The sequence below is a fragment of the Halichoerus grypus genome, chromosome 7 (assembly GCF_964656455.1).
Source record: "Halichoerus grypus chromosome 7, mHalGry1.hap1.1, whole genome shotgun sequence".
Classification (NCBI taxonomy): domain Eukaryota; kingdom Metazoa; phylum Chordata; class Mammalia; order Carnivora; family Phocidae; genus Halichoerus; species Halichoerus grypus.
This window is the reverse complement of record NC_135718.1, coordinates 34,412,949-34,428,193: the sequence shown is the minus strand read 5'-3', so window position 1 is coordinate 34,428,193 and position 15,245 is coordinate 34,412,949. Positions and strand designations below refer to the sequence as shown.

Here is a 15,245-nt window from a genome sequence, read left to right as displayed (position 1 = left end):
ACTAATCATGGAGGTACCAATACCCTTTTCAGAGGATCATCATAATAGAGGAAAAATCACCAAAATCAGGTATCAATCCTATACAAGGCCACAACTGCTAAACTCAACTCCATACCTAAGAGTTTAACAAAACAAAACCAAAAGGTACTGCTGGTGTTAGAAAAAATCTGACTGATAGAACTACTACATATATAGCTGGAAGCATTTTCAGTAGCCTCCTTCCTCCTCCAGCAGGAAAAATAAAAATACATTATGCAAACTTCTAGTGTTTTTGATGTAAATGCGAAGAGATGAAAGGACAGAATTATTACAAAGTTAAGAAAAAATATATTACCAGTTTAAATGGAAGGGACATATTGCTTCAGAACTAATTTTATTTTGGAAATACCAGACAAGTGGCAGGTCTCACTGATGGATCAGAATTTCTTCCCCCAATCGTCCCTTCCATACTCTATAATGCTTAAGGACCTAATATTTTGGGGAAAAGCCACAATTTAGATGTGTCTCTTAGTTTCCTCCCCAAAGGCGGGCCTGCTAATTCTTACTAGATTCATGGTCTTGAATAGGAAAAATCAGTAGATTCTTTGGTTTCACACAAATCTTGCTAGTTCCTCCATACCCTACATGTCTATAGGGTTACCGTTTTCTAAAGTTAGTATCCTATCCTCCACTCCCATTTTCTGTCTTCTTGATGACATCGGGGCAGTGATTCTCAGAGGAAAGTATAACTGGAAGACATGCTCTAAGAACACCAAAACATGGGAAACTGGCCCACTCAAAGCTGGGAAGTAGCACTGAGAAGTGAGAATTCTCACCATGGCACCTCTGTCATTCCCCTCAAGTCAGGAGAGGTTAGAACATGGTGTCTTCAGAAGAGATTTCGGTTTGGTAAGGTCAAGGAAATAAAATAAGGATGGAAGTTTTTTGAAGACACAATGAATGGCAGCATTATGTACAGAATTAGGAAGCATAGATTTTGTAAAGCAAAAAAGGGGAAAAAATAAAGTAAAAAAGGGTAACAAAGAAGGAACTATAACTGACATTTCTTTTTTTTTAAATTTAAGCTTGATTCAATTGTCTTTAATTTTCTCAGCCAGTCCCTTCTTGTCTGAAAATACAATTCAACCCTATCCCTTTCAATAAGCACCAATAAAGTTTCAGTGATTTCAGTTATGTCTATATGAACGCTGAGGGGAAGGAAGGACAGACAAGTCACAGGACAATAATTGTTGGGCCGACAAATGGTAGATATAAAAGGAAAGACAATACACAGATGTGCTTGTGCATGTGTCACATATGTAAGTCACCGGATGAGTTAGGCTCAACCACACAAAAGGGAAGAAAAGCTTTATCACAGCAAGTCTGTCAAAATCTGTAGGTCTCACAAGGATCTACCAAGGAGGATATTTTGTTTATTCTGATCATTTCAAGTTGGAGTCAACTTTGAAAGAGAGCAAATGTCAAATTCTGATTGTTTTTATGGTTTACTTTGAGGAGCCTACAGGGCAGCACCCAGACTCATTTGAAGATAGATATACTCTCATATTTGCCGTAATGTAGTAAATATGCATAACTCATCAACATTTGATATAGATATTGGCAAAATGACCCTTTTGGTACTTTAAGAAAATATTACATGGGGCGCCTGGCTGGCTTAATCGGTAGGGCATGTGACTCTTGATCTCAGGATCGTGAGTTCAAGCCCCACACTGGGTGGGCGTAGCGCGTACTTAAAAAAATAGTAAAAGTAGAAGGTAAAAATAAGAAAATAAAAATATATTACAGACTCAGAATCTTCATTCTGAAAACAATCATTAAAGATGACCTAATTCAGTCCCCTTCTCTTACAGATGAGGAAATTTAGAAGCTAAAAGGGGAATTTAAGCATCATGCACAAACTGGAAAGAACATAAACAAAATCTTATTTAAAAGCAGAGAATTAAAGAGAATCAAATCAAAGAGAATCAAAACCTTTTAAAAAGAAAAGTGTCTTTTAGCTTCATTTTATACACAGAACAATGGTAAATTATATCCTCTTCCTCTTGCGAAAGAGGACTCATACCACAGCAAATCAGGTCTTTTCTAAAATACACACTCATCCTTTCAGACAGACATACTACCATACTGTTTTTTCCATTTACATTCAACTCTAGATCCCATCACCTCACTGAAGTGTTTCCACAAAGTGTCACAAAACTGCTGAGGCTCAGCAAGTTAAGCATGTTTATTAATCCTCACCCCAATGTGCCTGATTCTAGGGAAAAAAAATAGAGGTACCATAATCTAAAGGTAAAGTGACCTTTCTTTTAGAAATTAGAAAATAGAGGTGGATAGTCTGGAATTTTTACAGTTTCCAAGACCCTCCAAAAGAGGGAATACTACTAGCTATTTAGAACAAAATACGCATGCAGTGGATTAGGACCTGCCATCATCAAGTTCTGCAAGTGGTTCTCAGCAGTGGCCGCTGCGAGGTAGGCTACATGTCAGGACCAAAAGAAATGCGGAATACGTATTTTAGAGATAACTTAGATAAAATCTGCCCTAAGGAACTCCAATGGTAGGAAGGAAAGGAGTAATATTGTACACATCCCTAGATTTACCCAGTATATCTCCCATGTGTATCCACAGTCAGTTTGTACATCTGGGAGGATGACAGGGAACAATTTGTTGTCACTCATTTAACAGAGGAAAAAAACCTAAGTCCTGAGAGATTCAATGGCTTTTATGGTCCTTCTGATAACTGACAATTTCTATTTAGAGACTGTTTTGCAAAGCTATTTGGTCCACAGACACTAGGAAGAAGAACTGATGCCAGCCAGACATTTCTTCCAGTATTAACTAATACAATGACTTTCTGGTTAATTAGGTTTTAATGTTCCAGAACTCAATCCAACAATTACACTGACAAAACCATTTCTAACCTGCAAAGCTGCTGACCACTTATACCACACAAATTCCACTAATGGGAGACCCCTGATGTCCAGTTAGAAGCACCTGTTGGCTATCTACCAAAATGAGAAAAGTCTGAGTTATATATAAATAAATTGATCTATTCATTCACATTCTCTACCTTACTCCCTCTCTCTCCCTTCACCTGTCTCCTTTCTTCCTCTCCTCCTTCCTTCCCCCACCCCAATGGTATGCAGCAGGGGTCTGCAAACTTCTCTGTAAAGGGCCAGACAGTAAATAGTTCAGGCTTTTTGGGCTCTGCCACTGTGGCACAAAAATAGCTAGCTTTGTGGCACAAAAAATAAATGAATGGGCGTAGCTGTGCTTCAGTAAAACTTTAAACCAGCCAATGGGCCAGATTTGGCTCAAAGGGCTGTAGTTTGTCAACCCCTAGTACAGAGTAGCAGTTCTCAACTTTTAGCCTGCATCAGAATCACCTATAGAATTTGTTAATACCCAGATTTCTCAGCCCCATCGTTAAAGTTTCTGATGCAGCCCGTCTGTAGCGGGGCCTGAGATTTTGCATTTTTACTAAGTTCCCAAATGATGCTGATGCTGCGGGTCCAGGGGCCCCACTTTGAGAACCACAGGGATAGAATAATGGTCTATCCCGCTCTAAGTGGAAGGTTGAAATGTAATGAACAATTAAGAAAGTGAAAATTACATGCTGTAGCCTTGACTGCTAATTTTATAGAATATTTCATATGAAGACTTACTGTTAAGTGCCATTATATTATCTGTTCCTGGATGATGGAAATTTATTCCCATGCGTCCTAAAAAATAAAATAATTTTATTTTAAGCACAAAGAAAAGAATGCTTAATATAATTTCAAACACATTGTAAAAGATAAACATTATAAAAAGCTAAAACAGATTAATCTACAACAATGCTATAATCTATAACAAGGCCATAGCAGTTACAACAGTTTTTAAATCAAGTCATAAAACATACAAATGAAAAAAATCTTAAAAACAAAGCCAAAATCTCAATAACAAATAAATAAAACAAAATGAAAAAGAAGCTTCCCTTATACTGAAATTTTAAAGCATCTCTCGCATTCCGATTTAAACATGCTAATTGGATTAAGCATTTTATTTAAACAACCATTCATACTGCCCTTCAAATTCAAGCAGCAAAATAATGAATATAAACTTGAAGCTTAGAGGAAATAAAAGATAAATGTTTCACAGTGGCTCAAAAATGCAACATAATTATCAGAATGGCAACCAGAAGAAAGATGGTAACATTTATACAATAGGTATAGTGGGGAAAAACGACCCGCCTAAAAATCTAGGGTTCTTACGCTTTCCCTACCACTAACTAGTTTTATGACCTTGGGCATAATGCTTACCCCCAGACCTTCATTCTTATAGTAACAGGTTTCAAACGTCTGCCCACACTGACTGGCTGCCTGTTTTTGTACACCTCTGAGCTAAGGATCATTTTTACATTTTTAAAGGGTTGTAAAAATAAAAACTAAAAAACAAAGAATAATATGTGACAGAGACCATATGAACCACAGGCCTAAAATATTTTCTCTCTGGCCCTTTACAGACAAAAGTTTGCCAACCTCTGGTCTATAAGATGGTAAGTCTGAAACAGATGTTTTAACGAATAGCCTCCAGGGTTAAGAGTGGAAGATGCACGCAGTTGGTATGTTTTTCATGAATTATTTGGGAAAAGGAGGTAGATATATTAAAAGAATAATGAAACAGAGAGCCTTATATGGAAAAAAATGAATTTAGGTTTTCTTGACCAAGCTCTTCAACAAAATAACTGTTGATACAGTGCTTTTTGTGTAAAGCTAATATACATATGACCTTGGTTCTGCAAAGGTCTTCATGTCCAATTAGATCAAAGGTTATCAGGAAATTCTCAGAAAAATGTCAATTTTATGTCATTACTACTGTTTAAATACATGTCAGCAGTATGGGGGGGGGGTGATACAGAGAATGCTGGAGATGTGGAAGTGATTGACTTTTACAACAAATACGGTGTTATAAATAATTGCAAAAGGTCAGTCATCATTTGGTATTAATCTCTGTTGTGGGGTACTGGAGGCAAACAGCATTATCGAGCTCTTCTGGCCCAAAAGAGAAGAATCACAGTGGCCAAAACAGAGCATTTGCTTCAAATAAAAAGGGGGAATAATGAATTCTCAGCCAAATCAATTTTTTGCCTAGACAAAGCCATCCTAATCTCTTAAAAACCCTGAGGTCACAGTAATTATTGAAAGGTCATTTCATATTAAGGGATAAGGGAAAAAAAAACCCTCATAAGTGTAATGTTGCTTGTACTGTTGGATGCGTGTGTGTGTATGTGTGTATATGAGAGAGAGAGTAATTAAAAATGGAAAAATCATCAACAATTGATGGATTCTAAGGAGATAATTCTAATTTTACCACGAAGCATTATAGGACTGTCAATAAAAATTTTTAGTTTTTATTATTTTAAACTTATTAGGAGAAAGATATTACATACATCTAGCTCTAATTTTATGGAAACTATTTTGCTAGCATTTATATTACAGTAAAATTATTTTTTAGAATATATTTAAAATCATCCTATTAGTAAAGAACCATTTTTTAAATAATAGAATTGCCTGTTTTATTTTTTATTGATTTCATAGATCTTTTCATACTTACTAGAAGCTAACTGTGAGGAGTTTCAGAAACTACCCATTGTTTAAAGACACATTTAACAGTATCTATATATGTAATTACTCTGTGTCTTATGTTTTTCCATCTCCTAAGTCATTTCAGAGTCTCTAAAGATTATGGTCTACCCCATATGCAACGAGTGCTACCTCCTACCACCACCTTGATCAAAACCTATAATAGGAAAATTTGTCCTGAGAATAAGGCTTGTGGCTCAGTAGGGAGAATTTACATTGTGGTTTTAGTTAGCTGTATGAATATTCTATTATTTTCAAGATAATCAAGACCTTATTTTGGATTCATTACCACCAAATACTAACATCTATAAAAACTAGATGTGATTTACTCATTGTATTCTGAGATATCCAAATTTAACAGTAAATAGTCACTGGAAAGGATGCCTAAAAACCCAACAAGAGTTCAAAATCACTGCCCGGCAGAACCTAAGGAAATGGCATATAGAGATGGTCTCTTCAATCTCTGACCAAGGAATATTCAGACATGGGTGTGGTTTCTAAAAAGCCAGGAGTGTCCCCTAAAATAATAAAGGGTTATCAAGAAAACTAAACAAGCCTTGGGGCACCTGGGTGGCTCAGTGGGTTGGGCATCTGACTCTTGATTTTGGCTCAGGTCATGATCTCAGGGTCGTAAGATTGAGGCCCGCATCTGGCATCTGGCTCTGGGCTCAGGATGGAGCCTGCTTGGGATTCTCTCTCTCCCTCTCCCTCTGCCCTTCCTGCCCCCTCTAAAACAAAAACAAAAACCAAGCAAGCCCAAATTTAGTTGATCTTCATTAAACTTCTTTTATTTACCGTGCTACAGTCGTTTATGGTAAAGAATTATGTGGTTTTAAAATCGCTACATCAAATAATAGTTTTTATATGTTTCTGGAACCACTGCTGTTCCCACACTTAAAGGGTATCACTCTCTGCAGTCCTCCAGAAGCTGGGTCCTTTTTGGGCTCTTTCCAGGTCTTAGGAGTTTTCAGCTTGAAAAGATGAAACTGAGAGGAAGCTCAGTAGTTTTCTGATTATCGTCTCCTAGCCCACACTGATGACTTCCAATTCAATCTTTCTAAAGATGCAGCAAAAAAAAAGAGCCTTAGGCAACGTTTTGTAGATGAAGGCATCAGGATTTGCTGAAAAGCAGAAAACTTTTTGCCTTTCCTGGTATCCTCCCTGATTCTGTTAGTCTTTCTGACTTCAGTGGCTATCTGGATCAACAACATCCACAAAAGATTTTATAAGAAACTCTGTGTCATGCCAGACCCATCAGAACCAATTATTTAAATACAATCTGTTTCCCAACTAAATGCAAATTCTTTCTACTGAAACCACACTTATGGCTTCTTTAAGCTACTTTCTTTACCTCTTCAAAAATTAATGTTTAGATTACAAAATGCAATATATTTTCATCGGAGAAAGATTAGATGATACAAAAAAATGCAAAAAATAAGATCACCAATTAAAGACAAGCTCTGTTAACATTTTGATTTATAGTCTTCCAGTTTAAGGAGTGTTTATGTGTAAAGATTCCTTTCTAAAAGAATTATTTTATGTTTTTTCTTAATATATTTTGCATCTTAAATTTTATAGTTATTATGAGATTTTGAAGGAGAAAATATATAACAGCAAAAGAAAAACTGATTCCAAATTCAGATGAGGCCATTTCTTTTTTCTTCCTTTTGTCCACCAAATACTGCTGCTGCTTAATCAGCTGTGAAAATAGAATCAAGTGTGTGACATCTGGTGATTTTTGTTAATGCAGTCTGGTGCTGCCAGCGTGACATTTTGTCACCTGTCCATGGTCTGCTATTTTTAAATTGTTCTTGTCAGCCAGCTATCTTTTAAGTGTGGTATAAAATATAAGGTTTCGAAAACTGAAAGGCATACTTGGTTTTACAGAGTTAAATGATGCTGTGGAAATCTGAGACTGTCCCACTTTCCCCACTGCACAGGGCCTGATAAATGGGGGTGAGGGGATGGAGGGAGAGGCTGGAGAATAGGGTTATGTATGTCTATCCAGACTGTGAAAATCACAGTCTCATAAGCTCAAGTCACATTCATATTTAAGAGGCTAGTTATAAAAAAAAAAAAAATGACCTCTATTGTTATTCAAAGTTTCAGGGTCCAACCAACCTATATTTTTATATGTCCAAAATAAAACCGGGAAATTTTATGAATCCATAATTATGAAAGTCACCTCTTCACTTCTGCAATATGTTACGAGATAGGGAATAACTGCTGTATCTTCCTCTAATCATCCCTATTTGCTCTAAAAAAGTGAAGTCCTTCAGAGACCTTCACGTAATAGAATGTAAGTGCTGTATTCTAGAAAAGGTTATAAGAAAAATGCATTTTCTGCTGGGTTGTATTTTCCACCAATTTTCTCTATAAAATTGAAGATACATTCCTTCAGAAAAAGTATCCACAAGATGAAATACTATACTATGTAAGAATACAGTAAAATGGTGTTTTAAAGTCCTTTTAAGGAAAAATGATAAAATTTTGGCACTAAAGTATTCTAAATATGTTCCAAAGAACCAAGAAGCAAAAGCTATGAGCTTAGACCTGAGGTCAAATTCTAGTTTCTTTTCATACCAGTAGTGGATAATTTTTGGCATGCTATCAATCCTTTGTTCCTATGTTTCCTCATTTCAGGCTATACTCTAAAATAGTTAAATCATTTGTTTAAAACTCTCAGATAGGGGCGCTTGGGTGGCTCAGTGGGTTAAGCATCCAACTCTTGATTTGGGCTCTGGTCATGCTCTCAGGGTCCTGGCGTGGCAGGTGTGCCGGGCTCCGCACTCAGCAGGGGCTCTGCTTGAGGATTCTCTCTCCCTCTCCTTCTGCCCCTCCCCCTGCTCACGCTCTCTCTAAAATGAATAAATAAATCTTTAAATAAATAAATAAAACTCTCAGGTGATTACACTGCTATAGACCACTGGGTAAATTAATGGGAGATATTTATTTAAAAAAAAATCACTCAACTTGTATTTACTGTCCTCTTGTATAGAAACAGAACAATCACTTCTTGCTAACTCAGAACCTGTGCCCCAAACAATTTGTGGACTCTGCTAACTTGTATACAAGACAAACTGCTATGGGCCAAAGGTAGGTAGCACAAAAACAGAACTGGAGCAACAATGCAAGTAAGTAAAGAGACAGCATATTTTTCTGGAACAAACTAAATGTAATGAAGATGCACTTTTTCTGAAACAAGGGAACCCTGACATTCCACAAAAGGGGCCAATTTTGTGAAAGGCTATACAATACTAAATTTAAATTATGATGAATAAAGAAAAATGCTTCCATAATACCAAAAGGGTGGCATTTATTTCTTCCAAGTTTCTGTCAATTTAAATGTTTTAAAGCACTATTATCAGAAGATGGCTATTTTTTTTCCCAGATTCAGTATACATTTGAAAAGCAAACCTTTCAATATCAGTTCTCAACTGACACCTGCTCTTTTCATTTTTCAAATTTCAGTTCCATGAATAGTGAGGAAAGAGAAAATTCAAATATATAGAAATGTTTCATCAGGGACTACCCCCAAGTAGTCAGCCAGGTCTACCCTTCTGTTGTAAGAAGGAGATTACATGGGATGACGGAAAGGGGACTCTGCCAAGATATCTGCTATACTGTGCTACCCCAACCAGGGGATGGACCTTGCTTCACAATGTCACCTACACTGCCCAACACTCTGTAGTTGGTATTTCCCTATTATTCCTCCTTTCATCACTTTGTACTTTTTGAATGTTAATCCTAAGGGAGCCTATGATTAATCAAACCTAATGACCCTGGGTTTTCATAGGGGTTCCCCAGTGGCTAGGTAAACTTTCATCATTAGTAGCAAGCTGGGGAACACCTATAAGAAGGGTACAGAGATGAACTTTTTCCCTGTCTTTACAGCAAACAATTTTTTTTAAAGATTTTATTTATTTATTTGAGAGAGAAAGCATGAGTAGGGAGGAGGGGCAGAGGGAGAGGGAGAAGCAGACTTCCCGCTGAGCAGGGAGTCCGATAAAGGGCTTGATCCCAGGACCCTGAGATCATGACCTGAGCTGAAGGCAGACGCTTAACCGACTGAGCCACCCAGGGGCCCGCTTTTTCCTGATCTTTAATCCTACCTCTCCCAATGCCAGAAATCCCTTTAATCGTCATAGTTATAAGCGAAGTTGTGGACTTCCTTCCCTTCAGCCCACCTGAAAAGAGGGCAGAGGACAATTCTTCTCTCCCAGGCCTCACTCATATCTCTACCACCCCAAGGATTTCTGCACTTAGAAAAGAAAGGACAGTTTTCATTAGTCGATCACCCTTCTCAAAACCATCTTTCTCATTTCTTGGAGGCAATCTCTCAAATAAACAATAGGAAAAGTCATACATAATATGGTAAGAGACAATGGATAATTATTATTATTTTTTATTTTTATTTTTTTAAAGATTTTATTTATTTATTTTGACAGAGAGGGAGACACCGCGAGAGAGAGAACACAAGCAGGGGCAGTGGGAGAGGGAGAAGCAGGCTCCCCGCGGAGCAGGGAGCCCGATGCGGGGCTCGATCCCAGGACCCTGGAATCATGACCTGAGCCGAAGGCAGATGCTTAACGACTGAGCCACCCAGGCGCCCCGACAATGGATAATTATTAATATGTTACTCTGTTAAAACCAAGAACTGTAGTTTGATATCTTTAAGAAGCCAAAAAAAATTAGTCTAATTTTTATTTAAATAAGGGTGCTGTGAAGAAAGTTCAATTCAACTTTTCCTCTACATTACTTGACATTTTTATCATGGGGAAGGAGGTAGAGACCTTTTAATATTTCCTACAAACATCTTCAAGGCTGACTTGGTTTTACTGAGCGTAAGTATAAATGTGATTGAAAAAACTGTTAAAGTTCTTTACTAGAGGTACCTGGGTGGCTCAGTCGGTTAAGTGGCTGCCTTCGGCTCAGGTCATGCATGATCTCCAGGTCCTGGGATGGAGACCCACATCGGGCTCCTTCCTCAGCAGGGAGTCTGCTTCTCTCTCTCTTTCTCCCTCTGCTCCTCCCCTCTGCTCCTTCTCTCTCTAACAAATAAAATCTTTAAAAAAATAAAGTTCTGAAGCGCCTGGGTGGCTCAGTCATTAAGCGGCTGCCTTCGGCTCAGGTCATGGTTCCAGGGTCCTGGGATCGAGCCCCGCATCGGGCTCCCTGCTCAGCGGGAAGCCTGCTTCTCCCTCTCCTCCTCCCTGCTTGTGTTCCCTCTCTTGCTGTCTCGCTCTCTGTCAAATAAATAAATAAAATCTTAAAAAAAAAAAAAAAGTTCTTTACTAAAACAGAAGTCTTATTACTTTCTGAACTTCCTATTCTGTCATTTCTCCCACTAAGCGTTTTTTCCCCTTGATTCAAGAAAACAGTTGAATAAAGGGATTTCTCATTGCATACTTTTTTTTTTTTTTTAGATTTTATTTATTTGAGAGAGAGAGAGTGAGTGGGAGTGAGAGGGAGAAAGAATCTGAAGCAGACTCCACGCTGAGCTCAGAGCCAGATGTGGGGCTCGATCCCACGACCATGAGATCATGACCGGAGTTGAAACCAAGAATCGGACACTTAACCAACTGAACCACCCAGGCGCCCCTCATTGCATACATTTCTAAGATGAAATATTGCTGTGAACATATTTCATCAGGTTCATTTTAAATACATCATGAAGTACTTTATTTTTAATGAATGTGATATCCTGTTATATTTTCTTTACATGATTTAGATACACAATTTTGGAAAGCCAACATAACTTAGGATTATTTTCCTTTCTCCTTCAGGTGATTTTTTATAATGACAAAATGTTTATCCTTCAATAATCACTACTTATCTATGGCAAATACAAAATTTTGACAACTTGCATTTGAAAGCTTTTGACATTTAGCTACAGTCTAGCTAGAAGGAAGTAAATATTGTAGGAATATAAGGTTTAATTTATTACCCAGGCCAGGCAGTAGCATACCACTGCCACTGCCAGTCAAAACTAACTAACTAAATAAATAACATCGGAGCAGTTTCTCACCTCAGGAACTTTATCTGACCTTTGTAGCCACTCCATGAAGTGGGTGCTTAATTTCAATGATGAGGAAACTAAGGCTTTGAAGAGGCTAACTGATTTATCTAGATCAACAGTCAACTAGAGGCAGAACCAGGATTCAAACCCAGGTTTGAATGACTGCAAAGTCAGGGTGAGTTGAAATTTAATCTCCTGCTAAGAGAATATAAAAATGCCTGGAAAGATGTTAATAAAAATAATAATCTTTGCTATCTCTAGGTAGTAAGTCTCAGATTGTTTTCTCACTTTCCTTTTTGTTTTTGTAACGTACTATTTGAAATTCCCACACTGAGTAAGAAAGTTGTTTTTTTTTTTCCTAAAGAAAATCAAGCTCCAGGAAGAAAAAAACAAAACAAGCATACAAAAACCCTATGATTCTGTAACTTGAGTTTTGAAACACTCAGAAAAGTGTTCCCATGGTCAAGTGGGAGAAGAAGATATTAAAAGTAGGAGGAAAAACAGGATGGAGTAGAAGGAAGTGTTTTTGGACAGACTCATAGGGAAGCCACATGGTACGTCCCCTAGCCTACCACCTTTCTCTTAAGCTCTATTCACCTAGATGTCTACATCTTTTGACCCAGAGATCTTCTCTATGAATTTACCTTAAGGAAAAGCTATGTGCAAGAACTTATCCATGGCAGCATCACCTATTATGGAGAAAAAGCTGGAAACAATCTAACAGTCCAAAGCTAAGGCCTATTAATAAATTATAAAGATCAGATAAAAACAAGGATAATGTTTATTATATAAAATATACAAAAATAAGGATACACGATCACATTTATTTTTTTCAGTTACATTTTTGTTACTATATTTTCTCCACTTTTAAAGTCAAAAATTACTTAAAATATTTCCTTTACAATGCCAGCATCATAATTATGTTATTAGAAGTAATAAGGATCAAATACATGGTGCCATAAGCCAGATCTAAAAGTCTCCCAGCTGGAAAAGGGACAGGAAGCTCCAACACTCTACCCAGAGGACAATGACATGGTGATGTAATTGACCATGGGAAGCAGTCCATTCATAGGAAATCAAGGTGGGTGGTATGATGAATAGAGAAGTTGCAAGCATATTAAGGCTGTAAAAAAGTACATATTATGCGCCTTCCAACTTATTAGGACATATTATAAGTACAGTGCAAAAGACTTTTACAGATGAAACCTCACATTTACAAGTGTGGCAGAGAAATATATGCAGAGGTAGTTGGACATGCATTAAAAAAGGGGCCACTAAAAATGGAATAAGGTATTTACCCCATAGTGAAGTACCCTCTTTACACTTTGCCACAAAATTCTGGAAATCCACAAAATTCTGGAAAATTATTTACAGACTATAATGTAAGATCCTTTCATAATCTTTTATTGCTAGAAGAAAAGAATACAGACTAAGATAAAACAGGTATGCATAAAGAACAAGGGCTGAATATTTTAGAATAATTAGGAGAGGCTTATAGCTGTTTGTGGTAGAAAAGGAAGACAAATGCAGCCTTAGAAGATACTAAAAACACAAAACAGTCTGTGAATATCATTGTTGTTTTTTTTTAACACCATTCTCACTTCTAAGTGAAATATGCTCTAAATTACCATGTACCTAATCTTTCAACTGAGCAAAGACGTGGTAACGGTGACTAAATATAACAATGAATAAATGAGAGATTTTTTTTCCTACTTCTGACGGCCTTAAAATATAGCTTTTTTCAAATCCTTTAGTTTCTTCATAGCTAGTTAACTACTTTCTTTTCCCTGGAAATTGAGGAAAGCGCAGAAAATCATGAGTGTAACAAGAAAATGAGGAAATGGATTTCTGAGGTGGCTTGAGGAAATGACTATCAGGTGTTCATAGTCAGTCACACCCTATATAAAAGCCTGGAGAGAACCAGAGGGGATCAAATTCCTCACAGCTCCAGAGAACATAAGGGCTCAAACAAGATGGGCATCCTTGTGGCCAACTCTTCAGTTTTCAGATATTTAGGCTCTAAACCTAAGTGGATATTTCCACTATGGTATTTTAAAATACACAGGGCCCCTGAAAGTCCTATAACACATAAAAAGAACTATCTGTAATTAGGAATGTAACATCAACCACTAACCTGAATTTACATGGGCTCTAAAAATAGGAAGTCCTAATACTGCTGACCTTGGGACTTTCTGCCTTATATTTAACCCAAAACATTTACACACTTTAAGACATTTTCCTTCCGTTTTAGCCTTAGAGAATGCGAAGAATCACTGGCTGCTCTTAAGTCTGTGTAGTGATACTTCTTATACAAGGAAAGTGATTATATTTTAATAAAATGGAACTCTTTTCTATGAAGTTTTCTGAAGTAGTCTTTGGAGACTGGTTTACTAAATCTCGCATTTCCTTGCAGTATACTTTAACTTAAATGAATTATCCAGGTTCAGCTAAGGATTCCAAATGCACCAAGCCCAGAAAACTTGACTTCTGGTCTCATGCTACCCAACACATGCTTCTGCCAGACATTATGATTAAAGCAATCAACCTTGATTATTGTAGGTAGCTGAACCCAGGTTAAAAAAAAATCAACTTTAAATACATTCCACAATGCTTTACAGAAGCAAACAAAAACAAACGGAAAAAAAAAAATGAAAAAAATCACAATTATTAAAAAGCTGATTTTTGTTTAAAACACCAAGCAAGGAATGGACATATGAATATTCCTAACCTGCAAAATGATTCCTCCACATTATATCAGCGAAACTCATTGGTGGGCCACTGGGAGGGTAGTGTTTACCTTTCAGAGGCTCATGATCAGTCCTTATCATATCCATTAAGGAGTTCTCCAACGAATGCAAGTTAAAAGTGTCATAGGGCCTACTCCGGTCCTAAAAATAAAAACAGAACAAGACAATACATAAAATTACTTCATAAAATTAATACTGTATCATTTGCTTCTTGCCATGGATTGATGACATGAATCAAAGTTCCAGATAGTTCTAATAACACACATTCTTTTCATAAGAATAATGATTTGGCAACATTAAGCTTAATACAAATTTCTACAATTAATTGCATCCTTTTCCCCAATATTCTTTAATGTATATGTCCCACTACTTCAGACTTTCTCTCAAAAGAACTTAAGAAAGTAAATTCAAAGAGTCAAGTCAACTGACTTTGCCCTGAGCCCTTCACCCCAGCCTCCACCATCAAATAAACATTCTATTCAAATGAACAGAGAATTTTTTATCAAGAGGAAGTCCATAATTAAGAACTCTCAAGTCTACGAACAGAATCACTTTCCTGAAAAATCAAAAGGTGACTGTAATTACAATCTAATTTTATTGGGTATCTTTAATATTTAATACAGATAAGTTCCATACACTAGATATACTCTATAAAACTTAAAATATGTCCAAAGTACTACTAAAATTAACTTTTGAAAAGCACTCACATGAAAAAACTTTAACCCAAGATAGTGTTTTCATGATGCTAGAGTCAAAAACATTTTGAAAATAGAGAGCTAACACAAACTAAGTGAAGAAAAATCATCATTCCACCACATTTCACTTGAGCCCATGGCAGACTATCATGTACAAATT

General features: G+C 36.9%; 1 protein-coding gene across 10 annotated transcripts in view; it reads right to left on the bottom strand.

Moving 5' to 3' along the window:
- The window catches only part of CPEB3 (cytoplasmic polyadenylation element binding protein 3), a 188,122-nt gene that overhangs the window by 102,172 nt on the left and 70,705 nt on the right, over nt 1-15,245 (bottom strand). For 7 of the 10 annotated variants that reach the window (XM_078077370.1, XM_078077363.1, XM_078077365.1 and 4 more), the window contains 2 exons: nt 14,372-14,531; nt 3,666-3,722 (listed from right to left, as the gene is read on the bottom strand). In XM_078077370.1, coding sequence (XP_077933496.1) covers nt 3,666-3,722; nt 14,372-14,531 — 217 coding nt within the window. The remainder of the gene's footprint in view (nt 1-3,665; nt 3,723-14,371; nt 14,532-15,245) is intronic. The other 3 variants (XM_078077369.1, XM_078077367.1, XM_078077368.1) reach the window with 1 other exon arrangement.